Source organism: Borostomias antarcticus (genome assembly GCF_949987555.1).
Source record: "Borostomias antarcticus genome assembly, chromosome: 18".
NCBI classification, from domain to species: Eukaryota; Metazoa; Chordata; class Actinopteri; order Stomiiformes; family Stomiidae; genus Borostomias; species Borostomias antarcticus.
Genome location: NC_140251.1, coordinates 12891284 through 12906043, shown reverse-complemented (window position 1 = coordinate 12906043; position 14760 = coordinate 12891284). Strand labels below are relative to the sequence as shown.

Sequence of the window (14760 nt, the reverse complement as noted above, 5' to 3'; positions counted from 1 at the left end):
TGGAGGGATGGAGGTGGGAGAGAGGGAGTCTGGAGAGGCCTGGAGGGATGGAGGTGGGAGAGAGGGAGTCTGGAGGGATGGAGGTGGGAGAGAGGGAGTCTGGAGAGGCGTGGAGGGATGGAGGTGGGAGAGAGGGAGTCTGGAGAGGCGTGGAGGGATGGAGGTGGGAGAGAGGGAGTCTGGAGAGGCGTGGAGGGATGGAGGTGGGAGAGAGGGAGTCTGGAGAGGCGTGGAGGGATGGAGGTGGGAGAGAGGGAGTCTGGAGAGGCGTGGAGGGATGGAGGGGGGAGAGAGGGAGTCTGGAGAGGCCTGGAGGGATGGAGGTGGGAGAGAGGGAGTCTGGAGAGGCGTGGAGGGATGGAGGTGGGAGAGAGGGAGTCTGGAGAGGCGTGGAGGGATGGAGGTGGGAGAGAGGGAGTCTGGAGAGGCCTGGAGGGATGGAGGTGGGAGAGAGGGAGTCTGGAGAGGCCTGGAGGGATGGAGGTGGGAGAGAGGGAGTCTGGAGGGATGGAGGTGGGAGAGAGGGAGTCTGGAGAGGCCTGGAGGGATGGAGGTGGGAGAGAGGGAGTCTGGAGGGATGGAGGTGGGAGAGAGGGAGTCTGGAGAGGCCTGGAGGGATGGAGGTGGGAGAGAGGGAGTCTGGAGAGGCGTGGAGGGATGGAGGTGGGAGAGAGGGAGTCTGGAGAGGCCTGGAGGGATGGAGGTAGGAGAGAGGGAGTCTGGAGAGGCCTGGAGGGATGGAGGTGGGAGAGAGGGAGTCTGGAGAGGCCTGGAGGGATGGAGGTGGGAGAGAGGGAGTCTGGAGAGGCATGGAGGGATGGAGGTGGGAGAGAGGGAGTCTGGAGAGGCATGGAGGGATGGAGGTGGGAGAGAGGGAGTCTGGAGAGGCGTGGAGGGATGGAGGTGGGGGAGAGGGAGTCTGGAGAGGCATGGAGGGATGGAGGTGGGAGAGAGGGAGTCTGGAGAGGCGTGGAGGGATGGAGGTGGGAGAGAGGGAGTCTGGAGAGGCCTGGAGGGATGGGCCACAGACCAGAGGCACGGGTCCTTCACAGGGACGAACGCTGGGTTTGGAAGGCCACAAGGAGCCCCTAGTGAGTGAGTGAGAGTGAGTGAGTGAGTGAGTGAGTGAGTGAGTGAGTGAGTGAGAATACAGGAGGAATACAGGAGGAGAGAGAGAGAGAGAGGAATAAAGGAGGAGAGAGAGAGGGGAATGAAGGAGAGCGAGAGCTCTGTGCTGTAACATGGAGGAGAACTCATTAGGGCTGTGTTTATGAGTGGAGGGCCTGGTCCCCTTAAAAATCAGGGGAAAAGGGAAGCCCCTTGGGAAGGATGGATGGAGGGAGAAAGGAGGAGGAGAAGAGAGCGAGGGGCGAGGAGGCCCCCAGGCTTCCCGAAGTGTGCGTCAGAGAAGGTCCCCCTGCCTGCGTCAGGGTTCCACTCCATTGGCAGCATAAAGAGGGGAACGGAGAGAGAGAGAGAGAGAAAGGGGTGCAAATGACCTCTTTCTTCCCTCCGTGAGCGGCAGGGGTATTTTGGAAGGCTTTGCCATGGCTACACCTCCAGCCTGTGATTTGTAACGTGATAGCCGTCTGCCAAACCACAGCCCCCAAAAAGGGAGAGTGTGTGTGTGTTTGCGCGCGTGCGCACGGGCGGGCGGGGGTGTGTGTGTCTGTGTGTGTGTGTATGTGAGAACATGTAATAATGAGCTCCGTGTACGGTACACAGTGTACCTTCTAGGTATGTGTGTGGTCAAGGCGCGGTTGATCATCAACAGTAACACACCTATTACTGATTGTGTGTTGTTGTGGAATGTGACCGGGGACTTAGAGTACCTGCTCACCTGCCTCTGTGGGGGAGGGGTCTCCTCACAAGGGGGTTCCTCACCACCACCCTTGAGCCTAAAATCTACAGTTCATGCCTGCTACACACACACACACACACACACACACACACGCGCGCACCCGCTCACCCCTCTCTCCCACCCACACAGGGGCCTCCAGTCAGGCAGGGGTGTGCGAGGGGGGGCTTTTACGAGCCTGGTAAGGGCTTTCCCTGAGCAGCAGGCTGCCTGCCCTCTGACTATATTATATGTATCACATGCGCGCGCACATGCACACACAGGCACACACACCCACGTGCACACACACCCATGCGCACACACACCCACGCGCACACACACACACACCTACGGGCACTCACGTGCGCACGCACACACACACACACACACACACACACACACATCCACTCAAATGACTCATAACCCCGGAATGTCTCGCTCGTTTTTCATGTCATAAACCGTTCCCATGGCAACTGCAGTTACAGAGAGGGTGACTGTCGAGCTGACAGCAGCCGTCCCTGTTAAAAAATCAAGGTGAAAAATGTCTAGTTTCCTTTTTTTTTTTCTTTTTTTTAATATCTTCATCCTGGTCCTTCTGTGTTTCTGTGTTGTATTGGGGACAAATCAGTATTGTTTGGTCAGCTCAGAACTCCTGGTTGAGGTTGTTTTGTGGTGAAGACTCCTCCCCTCTCCCCCCACCTCCCGCCCTCTACCAGACGGTGGTGGAATGATGTCATCATCTCCAGCTGGGGAGAGGTTAACCTGCATTCCCCTCTCAACAGGCCCAGGGTCTGCTCTGCTTTACACACACACACACACACACACACACACACACACACACACACACACACACACACACACACACACACTATATACACATACACACTATATACACACGCGTGCGCACACACACACACACACACACTATACTGTACACACATATATACACACACACACACACACACACACACACACACACACACACACACACTATATACACATACACACTATATACACACGCGTGCACACACACACACACACACTATACTGTACACACATATATATATACACACACACACACACACACACACTGTATGCATGCACACGCTTATATTGTACACACACATGCAAATGCTCAGACAGTTGGGGAATTGATGCACACATCAACACTAATAAGAACCGTGTTCTTTCCCTCTGACTCTGTCTCTCTCTCTCTTTCTCTCAGGTACGAATAAGAAGAGGAATCACCTCAACCAGAAAGTGAAGAGGCCTGATTACAAAGTGGCCTACGTTCAGCTGGTGAGGACACACACACACACACACACACACACACAGACACGCAGGACACACTGTGTGCCTCGGGTAGCAGCCCTCTACAGAGAGGCTAGCAGACAGTGGGAGGTGGCGCCCTCGTCTCAGAGGCAGGTTTCTCTGTAACGCCCGTGGGCCGTTTGTATTGGGGGGGGGGGGGGGCATTATTAAACACCACCCAGTAGGATAGGGTGCTTCTGAGCTGGGCCCCTGAGCTCTCAGCTTTTTGTCTGGAGCAGTATTTGTTGGGGCGGGGAGAGGTGGAGCTGGATGATTCCCCGGAGAGCCTGGAGGCGCAGGTATTCTTTGATGGAGAGTCTTCAAACCCCCTCAACTTATTGTGGTTCATTCCCCCCAGTTCCTCTCACTCTCTCTCTCTCTGTCTCTCTCTCTGTCTCTCTCTTACGCACGCACACACACACACACACACACACACACACACCCTGCCCTTCATAGAAACACACAGACATTGACTCCCTTCTCACACACAAACACAAAGGTGTGTACCCGTTGCCCTCTCAGGCCAGACAATTCTTCAACCCCTGACCTTGTTGCTGGTCTCTTGAGAACCCCTTAGCCTGACTGACACACACGGACACACACGCACAGTCTGGTTCATGCGCTCTCCCAGCCCTCCCCAGACAGCAGCAGTCTGAGCTCTGGCCGGCCTGCGGGGCAGGAGGTCGTCTTTGGTTACATGCCAGATTTATTACAGGAAGTACGGAGGTATGGTTATCATCTGAGCCAGCTCGCCTCTGCTCTACTCTACTCTGTTCTGCTCTGCTCTGCTCTGTTCCGCTCTGCTCTGTTCTGCTCTGTTCTGCTCTGCTCTGCTCTGCTCTGCTCTGTTCCGCTCTGCTCTGTTCTGCTCTGCTCTGCTCTGCTCTGCTCTGCTCTGCTCTGCTCTGATCTGTTCTGCTCCGCTCTGGACACCTCTGTTCTGCTCCGCTCTGTTCCACTCTGGACACCTCTGTTCTGTTTTGCTCTGCTCTGTTGGGTTCTGTTCTGTTCTGCTCTTCTCTCTTCTGCTCTTCTCTCTTCTGCTCTTCTCTCTTCTGCTCTTCTCTCTTCTGCTCTTCTCTGTTCTCCTCTTCTCTGTTCTCCTCTTCTCTGTTCTGCTCTTCTCTGTTCTGCTCTTCTCTGTTCTCCTCTTCTCTGTTCTCCTCTTCTCTGTTCTCCTCTTCTCTGTTCTGCTCTTCTCTGTTCTGCTCTTCTCTGTTCTGCTCTTCTCTGTTCTCCTCTTCTCTGTTCTCCTCTTCTCTTCTGCTCTTCTCTTCTGCTCTTCTCTGTTCTGCGCTTCTCTGTTCTGCTCTTCTCTGTTCTCCTCTTCTCTGTTCTGCTCTTCTCTGTTCTCCTCTTCTCTGTTCTCTTCTCTGTTCTCCTCTTCTCTGTTCTCTTCTCTGTTCTCCTCTTCTCTGTTCTGCTCTTCTCTGTTCTCCTCTTCTCTGTTCTCCTCTTCTCTGTTCTCCTCTTCTCTTCTGCTCTTCTCTGTTCTCCTCTTCTCTGTTCTCCTCTTCTCTGTTCTCCTCTTCTCTGTTCTGCTCTTCTCTGTTCTCATCTTCTCTGTTCTGCTCTTCTCTGTTCTCCTCTTCTCTGTTCTCCTCTTCTCTGTTCTCCTCTTCTCTCTTCTGCTCTTCTCTCTTCTCCTCTTCTCTGTTCTCCTCTTCTCTGTTCTCTTCTCTGTTCTCCTCTTCTCTGTTCTGCTCTTCTCTGTTCTCCTCTTCTCTGTTCTGCTCTTCTCTGTTCTCCTCTTCTCTGTTCTCCTCTTCTCTGTTCTGCTCTTCTCTGTTCTCCTCTTCTCTGTTCTGCTCTTCTCTGTTCTCATCTTCTCTGTTCTCCTCTTCTCTGTTCTCATCTTCTCTGTTCTCTTCTCTGTTCTCTTCTCTGTTCTGCTCTTCTCTGTTCTCCTCTTCTCTGTTCTCCTCTTCTCTGTTCTCCTCTTCTCTGTTCTGCTCTTCTCTGTTCTGCTCTTCTCTGTTCTCCTCTTCTCTGTTCTCCTCTTCTCTGTTCTGCTCTTCTCTGTTCTCCTCTTCTCTGTTCTCATCTTCTCTGTTCTCCTCTTCTCTGTTCTCCTCTTCTCTGTTCTGCCCTTCTCTCTTCTCCTCTTCTCTGTTCTGCTCTTCTCTGTTCTGCTCTTCTCTGTTCTCCTCTTCTCTGTTCTCCTCTTCTCTGTTCTGCTCTTCTCTCTTCTCCTCTTCTCTGTTCTCCTCTTCTCTGTTCTGCTCTTCTCTGTTCTCCTCTTCTCTGTTCTGCTCTTCTCTGTTCTCCTCTTCTCTGTTCTGCTCTTCTCTGTTCTCCTCTTCTCTGTTCTGCTCTTCTCTGTTCTCCTCTTCTCTGTTCTCCTCTTCTCTGTTCTCTTCTCTGTTCTCCTCTTCTCTGTTCTGCTCTTCTCTGTTCTCATCTTCTCTGTTCTGCTCTTCTCTGTTCTCCTCTTCTCTGTTCTCCTCTTCTCTGTTCTGCTCTTCTCTGTTCTCCTCTTCTCTGTTCTGCTCTTCTCTGTTCTCCTCTTCTCTGTTCTGCTCTTCTCTGTTCTCCTCTTCTCTGTTCTCCTCTTCTCTGTTCTCTTCTCTGTTCTCCTCTTCTCTGTTCTCCTCTTCTCTGTTCTGCTCTTCTCTGTTCTCCTCTTCTCTCTTCTCCTCTTCTCTGTTCTCCTCTTCTCTGTTCTCTTCTCTGTTCTCCTCTTCTCTGTTCTGCACTTCTCTGTTCTCCTCTTCTCTGTTCTCTTCTCTGTTCTCCTCTTCTCTGTTCTCTTCTCTGTTCTCCTCTTCTCTGTTCTGCTCTTCTCTGTTCTCCTCTTCTCTGTTCTCCTCTTCTCTGTTCTCTTCTCTGTTCTGCTCTTCTCTGTTCTGCTCTTCTCTGTTCTCCTCTTCTCTGTTCTGCTCTTCTCTGTTCTCCTCTTCTCTGTTCTGCTCTTCTCTGTTCTCCTCTTCTCTGTTCTCCTCTTCTCTGTTCTGCTCTTCTCTCTTCTCCTCTTCTCTGTTCTGCTCTTCTCTGTTCTCCTCTTCTCTGTTCTGCTCTTCTCTGTTCTCCTCTTCTCTGTTCTGCTCTTCTCTGTTCTGCTCTTCTCTGTTCTCCTCTTCTCTCTTCTGCTCTTCTCTGTTCTCTTCTCTGTTCTGCTCTTCTCTTCTGCTCTTCTCTTCTCTGTTCTGCTCTCTTCTGCTCTCTTCTGCTCTTTTCTGCTCTGCTCCGCTTTGCTCTGTTTTGTTTTGCTCTGTTCCGCTCTCTTCTGTTCTGTTCTCTGTTCTGGTCTGCTTTGTTCTGCTGTGTTTTGCTCTGCTCTGCTCTGTTCCAGTCTCTTCTGCTCTGTTCTGCTCTGTTCCAGTCTCTTCTGCTCTGTTCTGCTCTGTTCCAGTCTCTTCTGTTCTGCTCTGTTCCAGTGTGTTCTGCTCTGTTCTGCTCTGTTCTGTTCTGCTCTGTTCTGCTCTGTTCCAGTCTCTTCTGCTCTGCTCTGCTCTGCTCTGTTCTGCTCTGTTCTGTTCTGCTCTGTTCCAGTCTCTTCTGCTCTGTTCTGCTCTGTTCCAGTCTCTTCTGCTCTGTTCTGCTCTGTTCTGCTCTGTTCTGCTCTGTTCTGCTCTGTTCTGCTCTGTTCCAGTCTCTTCTGCTCTGCTCTGTTGTGTGGCTGTAGCTAATGCTGGGCTGGAGGCTGGAGGCTGGGGGCTGGAGGCTGGGGTTGATCATGGGTCTGGGGCTTCGAAGTGAGGCTTGGCCAAGTGCCAGAGAGACACCCACGTTGCGTCACCATGGCAGCCATCTTCACACCTGCGTCGGAGGTGAGGTCCGGGTCAGCGCCGTTTGAAGTCTCTCCTTTTTGAAATCAAACACACAAAAAAACATCATCTCATCGTCATAATCTGCCTTTGATGCGGATGTGAAAAGCAAAAGGCCTTTGTTTCTGCCTGGCTGTTTTGATCCTGGCCAGATTAATCAGCCGTGGTGAAGACGTTTGTTTACCCTCTGCCTCCCACGACCTAGGAGCCATCCGTCTTGAAACGGATGAATAATTGAAATTGTCTAAACATGACAATTTGAAAGGGAATGCATAATTGAAGCGCCCACGAATCTTGTAATGGGGAGACTTCCTCTTGTCTGAAACAGAGGAGCTTCCTGAGTGCCTTTGTTCGTGTGTGTGCACGCGCGTGTTTGCACGCCGCTTGTGTGTGTGTGTCTGGAAATGCCAGTCCAACCAGTGACGCTGCTGTCTCACACCAGTCACACAACAATCAGAGGAGTGTGAGGATGCATGACAGGGCAATTAGACTTGAACACACACACACACACACACACACACACCAACGTGTGTAGTTTGCAGAGCCTGCCCTAAGGAGTTGATGTTTGTCATGAGTGTCATGCTCTGTGTAGGTGGCATCAGTGAGAGCTCTGTAGTTGTGTGAGTGTGAACAGCAGTAAGCCTGAGACACACAGGCTTTCTGGGCTTAAATGCGTTGATATAAAACCGAATATCCGGCCTGTTTCTCTGGCAGGTTTGCAGAAAAACATGCTCACGCACACGCACACATCTGGACACGCACACATCTGGACACACACACACAGACACGCACGCGCATGCACACACACACACACAACCCAGAAAAAAACACTTTTCTTTTGCAGTGGTGGGTAGAAAACAAGATTGTTCCTAATTGACACCACATGTGGGGGAGTGTTCTGTGGCCCGATGCTCACAGCACCCCCCTCCCCTGGCTTCCTCCATCAGCTAATATTCCAGCGGTAACGTGGAAGAGCTCTCTCTTCCCCCTCTCCCCCTCTGTCTTTCTCTGCATACCCTCGGTCTGTGGTTGAGGGGAGGCCTCCTGTTAGCGGGGTTCCATGACGGCCATTTTCTTCAGGGTTAGGGGGACCCCACTACGGGGGGAAAGTGTTGCGGGGCACCGTGTGTGGGAAAGTCTGCGTGTGTGTGTTAAGGGAAGTGTGTGTGTGTGTGTGTGTGTCAGTCTGTGTGAGTGAGGGGCTGTGAGGGGTGAGCAGGGGGGTGACTGAGGCCATGGTGGAGTCATGCCAGAACAGGGAGGTCCAGAGACGACCAGGGTAAGAGGGAGGGGAGCAGGGGGAGGAATGGTGAGTTGAAAGAGGAGGAGGAGGAGGAGGAGGGTGTAGCAGCAGAAAATGAGAATCATGAGAGTCAATCAGGCTGCTTTAGAGCTGGCTGCCTTTCAGGGGCCTGCTGTGTTGATTCTGAACTTTCACGTTTTACCAGGGCTAACTGGAAGGAATGAATTCGTTCGTTTTTTTTGTTCGTATGTTATTTAGCAGGATTACACAAAAACTACCAGAGCGATTTTCACGAAACTCGGTGGAGGGGTGTAGCTTGAGCCAATTTAGAACCCATTACATTTTGGAGTGGATTAGAATCACTGGGGGGCATACACAAATTAAAAGAAAACAAAACTTGGACCGTTTACCTTACTTCATTTACTCACTTCATCCTTAGGTCTTCTCCCAGGTTTACCTTACTTCCTGGTGGCTGAGCGGTTAAGGCTTTGCACTAGTGATTTTTGTCCCAGGTTCACGCCTTGATGGAGATGTTTTTTTTAGGGGGGCTCTTCGTTACAAGGAAGAGTCAAATCAGCTTTGGATATCAACTTAGATATCAACTGTATTTATTTGCTGTTTAAGCAACCAATAGTATCTTATGTTTCTATAAATGTAAAACAAAATAAAATCTGATTCATGAGAAACAAATCAGATACACACTGTATTAGGAAAAGTTAAATTTTCTTGTCCTGGATCCTCTGGTGTTACATAAATCAAATGCTACCTGAATCAGTGGCCGGACAGACGAATTGAGAACAAAACTTAGCCATTTCTTGGATTATTTTACCACACTGCCTTGTGGCTGAGTGGTTAAGCTCTTGCACTAGTAATCTGTAGACCCGAGTTTGAATCCCAAACAAGATTTTTTTTCTGTCTCTGTTACAATGAAGAGTCAAATCAGTTTTAGATAGATATCAACTTTATTTATTTGTTGTTGATCTTTCTGTACATGTAACACAAAACTAGAAATGGTGCTCAGAGAGCACAGACCTCCACTCCTGAATGTATTTCATGGCTCTGTGCATGCCAAAATTGAATGGGTTCTAAATTGGCCCATGCTACACCCCTCCACTGAGTTTCATGAAAAGTAGCCTGGTAGTTTTTGTGTGATCCTAGTCCAAAAATGAATGGAGGTGAATGGCCCTCTGTGCCCTGTTTGGGAGGCTTGTGTCGTCCCGTTATTCTCTGGGTGGAGGTAAAAATGACTGATTGTGAGGAGATTGGGTGGCTGTATTTGGCCAGCTCTGTGGCGCCACCCTCGGGTCACTGCCGCACACCCCAGTCTAAACCCTGTGTCTCTAGCACCCCCACACAGGTAGCTGGCTTCGTTCTAAGTTTTATTTTAATTCATGGATCCGGCCTGTGATTCGGATCTGCTCTGAATTTTAATAGGTTGTAAGTTGGCCCATGATACACCCCTTCACCGAGTTTTATGAAAATCAGTCAGGTAGCTTTTGCATAATTGTGGTTCAACAAATGAATGGAGGTGAATGGCCGGCTGTGTGTGGTCGGCCCGTGGACCCAATCCATGCTTTGGGTCTTCTCCAAAAGTTAATGGGCTCTAAGTTGGACCATGCTTCACCCTTCCACCAAGTTTCATGAAAATTGGTCCAGAGGTTTTTGCGTAATCCTGCTAAAAAAACAAACACACACGCACGCCACATACACGCCACCAAAAACATTACTGTACCTCTCGCCATGCGCTGTCGCTGGGGTGGAGGCAATAATATCTGATTCTCATTCACTATTAGGAAAATGTACATTTTCCTAACCTTGATCCTGTGGTAAGCCATTACATATGAACTGAGGTATGATTTTAACCATTTCAACTGAGTTACACCAACAAAAGGCATTAATGCGCGGAGCCCTGTGCTCTCTGATGGTCTGTGAAGTTGTTGGAATCAGTGGTTCTCGATGGAAGCTGTCCAGTAAAAAAATAGTTCTGAACTTCTCCAGGGCAGGATAGACTCCTGTGCAGTGCTACGGTCCACGTGCGTGCACCTTACTTTACCGAACGGGAGATGAGTTGGTACACAGCTTAGCAAGCTACCTTAACTGAACGAACGGAGAATGAGTTGGTATTTTACCCACATTGCAACCTTATTTCTCCATGAAACAAATGGTTTTATCTGCATTGAACCCCGAATCGGTAACACTTTATAATAACATCCAGCTATAACGCCTTTATAAGCTATTAGTAGATAATGAACTAATCATGAATAAACCATTTGCATAAATTGGTAAATTATTAATAAATTATTTATAACTATTTGTATAGCATTTACAAATGATTTATACATTATTCATAATTCATCATAGTTAATGAACTAATCATGAACAAACCATTTGTATACATTCGTAAATGATGATTAAATCATTTATAACAAGATTTGTATAACATTTACGAATGATTTATATATTATTCATAACACATTACCAACATTGTTTGTACTTGATTTGATAATCATTAAATAATGTTATGTAATGTTAGGAACACATTTTTAAATGGTTTTACAAAAATATTCTTTGATTAAAGCTTCATGTATTGATTTTTTGAACATTTTTGAAAAGACAAGTCTAGTAATTGCTTAGTGTCTATTCATAAAAGCCAGATCGTTCATAGCAGGTGAGTAAAAGGTTCACAAATCATTAATAGATATTTATAAATAATGTATAGTCTTCACTTTAGATTAGGGCACATAATAACATCTGCAAAGCATCTACAAATGTGTTACTACACATTAGATAACATGTTGCACTTCAGATTTAATAATCATTTACGAATGTATACAAATGTTTTTTTCATGATTAGTTCATTATCTACTAATGCTTTATGAATAATGCATAAATCACTTGTAAATGTTATTCAAATATAGTTATATATAATATATTAATCATTTACAAATGTATACAAATGGTTTATTCATGATTAGTTCCTTATCTACTAATAGCTTATAAAGGCATTATACTGTCGCTGGGTGTTAGTATAAAGTGTTATCCAATAAGGATTGTAAATATGGGGACATAAAAAAAAGTTGTCCTTGACTAGTTGACTGCTGCCAACAGTGCTGAATAGTGGTTTTAGTAGTCGACTACCTGTAGCTGACTAGTTGGTGAAACCCCTAGAATTTGCGCTTTTATTATAGCAATAGCCAGAGGATGTTGGTGTCTGAAGTAATGCTGTAAAAGCATTAGGGATTTTTTTTGCGAAAATAGAAGCCCACTACACCAAACTAATACTTTCAAGAAGAAGCTTTGGTGGGAACGAATGATGCAACATTCTGCCTATTACAAGGCAGTGTACCATCAAAATAATTTTGAAGCTGTTATTTTAAGGTAAAATAACTACATTGAGCCGCTTTAAGGGGCAGGTGCTGTGGTTGTAAGAGGAGTTTAGTTTCAGCAAGTGGCAGGTGTCACATGGGGTAATAGGCAAGGCCATCATTGGGAGACTTCCTGTGCTACAGTATGCGGAATAAAACTACAAACATAACAATCAGTGGCGCGTTTATGGGCATGATCGGCGACCATAACAGCTAGCCTGAGATATGTGTTGGCAGCTTGATCAATGGAATGAAAATACAGTTAGACCTTTCCTACACACCTCTCCATTTTCTGAGAGCAGGGGGGGAAATGGGTATCGTGTGTGCTTCAGCTCTTCACAGCCAATACCTTGTGCAGTGTGGTATCAGTGTAAATTAGGGATGCACTAATAAAAACTCACTAGTAGGCCTATCAAACCCATACATGGACAATTCTCCATAAATTAGCAGTTCTCCGTATCTGGTCCTGCTCGCATCATCCTCGGACACAGTTGGCCTGACGGCATTCATATTTAGCACAGGTGTCCGCCGAGATTCCGGTCAGACGGTGACGGGGGCAGATTTGTACATAAATTAGCGTTTTGGCAAATTTTAACATAAAAGACTGCTCCAGAGCCACCCCTCCTTTCGCAATGCGCTGCTTCAGCATACATATCAACTGCACCCAAGTCAAGCCAGCCTATAGAAATACAGCTCTGAATAGAGCCCTGCCCTGATACAAACACTGAAGTATTACCTTGTGCCAGTGTTCCAGCTACTCTAGAATTATTTTGCCTAGTCTAGGTCCATTCACTTTGCTTTTTAGATCCGGTCTAAGGCGGGTTCAGGACGAAGTTGGATCAGCTGGATGCATCTAGGAATCAGCGGATACGATACTGGAGTTCCCAAGAACTCCTCAGTTACATTTCTGAAGCAATCAGCGCTGTAGTGGCTTCAAAAATGTATCAGGATGATCCAGCAAGTTTCTTCAAGTGCTTCTTGGAATGCTTTGTTTGGTATGTCTATGTTTTCTCATCTCGTAGTGACGAAAACGGATACAACCTGATACAAAACCAGATACAACCTGATACAAAAAAAGATGACAAATGACCAGATCCAGTTTTGGAGTAGGCAGGCTCTAGACAGGAACCGAATCTGATAGTGAATAAAAACCAGGCTCTGCTCCCCGAGGAGAGCCTGGTAATCCAAGGTTAGCTTTGGCCAAAATTAGTGTGTTCTAACTGTCCACAGTGTATAATAGCTAGCATGTATACTAGCATATACTGTATACTACTCAATGTCTTTGAAGTATCTACTGAAGTACAGAGCAATTCTTCCTGTTCACTGATAAATCAACTTTTCATCTCGATGTAATTTTAGCACAAAATAATATATTCTATGATTTAGTGTAACTGATGGAAATTAAATTTTACACATAGCAACTTTCTTTGAATACTGAGGGGTCTAACCCCGATACATCAAAGAAGCAAGAAAGCAACTCATCAAAGAAATTAAAACGATAAACTTTTCAATAAGCAGAGCCTCGTTCTTGATATTCAATCAGCAGATATGTCATACTCAGCAGAACACAGTCTGCAATACCCTTGACATAGATGTTATATTATGTCAATTATTCATAATCATTACATTGGGTATTGTAACCCAAGGTACCGATCCTCTGGGTGGATGATAGGCTTAATGCCTTTGTCCTATATTCCCTTCATCTTTGAGAGCGTAATTCTCCTCATCTGAATAGTCACTGACGGCTGGCCAACTTCTCATGTTAATTCTCCTCATCTGAATAGTCACTGACGGCTGGCCAACTTCTCATGTTAATTCTCCTCATCTGAATAGTCACTGACGGCTGGCCAACTTCTCATGTCCCACAGAACAATGCAAACGCTGATTTACCACGTTTAGTCACAGATGGCTATTTTTTCTTTTAATTTATCTTTTAATATACTTTCCCTTGTCTTTCTCACAGCAATGCAAACAGTAATTTCCCTCATCGGTTTATTCACAGACGTCCTGATCCTGATCACGTGAGCTCACATTCTGTTTCTCTCCGCAGATCAGTCTGGCCACACCCCCATTTGACTGGGTTCCACCTGGCAAATATTTGCCGGGGCAATCACAACCGTTTTTCTAATATGGGGCGGATTTGATACACTCTACCCATTTGACGATGATAAAACGACTAACCTACACATGTACAGTTTGTTGCTCTGATCGGTAGAGGTCTATCCAATAGCGTCCAGAGGCATTTTCGTCTGTGACCGTTGATAACGCCAGTTGGAAATTGAAAATAAACTCATCAGCTCCAGACCCATTTTCCGAAGTGGGTCTGGTGAAGCCAGGCTGTAGATACCATCCAGAAATTGTGGAAGAAATCCTTAATCTTGTCCTCCAACTGTCCTTAATAGTCAATAAGGAGAACTAATGCAGAGCATCAGTATACAATTAGACAGAATCTGAAACCTTGCTTCATCATGATCAACAAGGAATCAACAAGTCTTGTCGTGTTTTGGTTCCTCCAGAAGACAAAACAAAAACAAGTCCTTCATAGAGGCTACAGCACCCTTGTAGGAGGCAGGAGAGAGACAGTAGCTAGGGCACAGACATTCATTTCTGACTGCAATACAACCATAGGCATAAGCAATATACTTAAAAAAAAAAAAAAGGGGAAAAAAAGCATAAGCAATATGTACACTAATCTTTAATGAAGCAAGCATAAGCAATACCATGTCTTTGGTCTGGCTGGGGCCTGAGCTAACGGGGGATATATTGGGTTGGCTGGGACTGCCTGGGGCTAACGGGGGTGAGATGGTAAATCATCCACCAGCTTAGGGCTGCTTGATGAATCGGATTTTAATCTAGATTAAGATTTGGGCTGTCAACGATCATTAAAACTAAATAATCGCCATAAAACGATTTAGCACAAATCAAGCGCAACCTACACTGCAGAGCTATACTGTGCTTGACCCCTCCCCCACCCCCCCCAAAGCCCCAAAACAAACAACAACAAGTTCAAAGCGAGACGAGTTATCAAGCGAGGCGCACACATGCTCCTCTCGAACAAAACACAAGAAGAAGATTATGGCAGCAGAACGAGAGGTGGACAAGAGAGCTAAAACAATGTCAGTGGTGTGGAAACACTATGGGTTCGTGGAGACAGATTTGGACCAAGTTGACACGGTGTGTAAAATTTGCTACGCAGTCGTAGGTGCCCCTCAAAGTAGCCCTTCTCAGTCCTTTGCC

General features: G+C 47.0%; 1 protein-coding gene across 2 annotated transcripts in view; it reads left to right on the top strand.

Moving 5' to 3' along the window:
• The window catches only part of mrpl23 (mitochondrial ribosomal protein L23), a 71997-nt gene that overhangs the window by 13668 nt on the left and 43569 nt on the right, over positions 1–14760 (top strand). For both annotated transcript variants that reach the window (XM_084452688.1, XM_084452687.1), the window contains exon 4: positions 3063–3136. In XM_084452688.1, coding sequence (XP_084308814.1) covers positions 3063–3136 — 74 coding nt within the window. The remainder of the gene's footprint in view (positions 1–3062; positions 3137–14760) is intronic.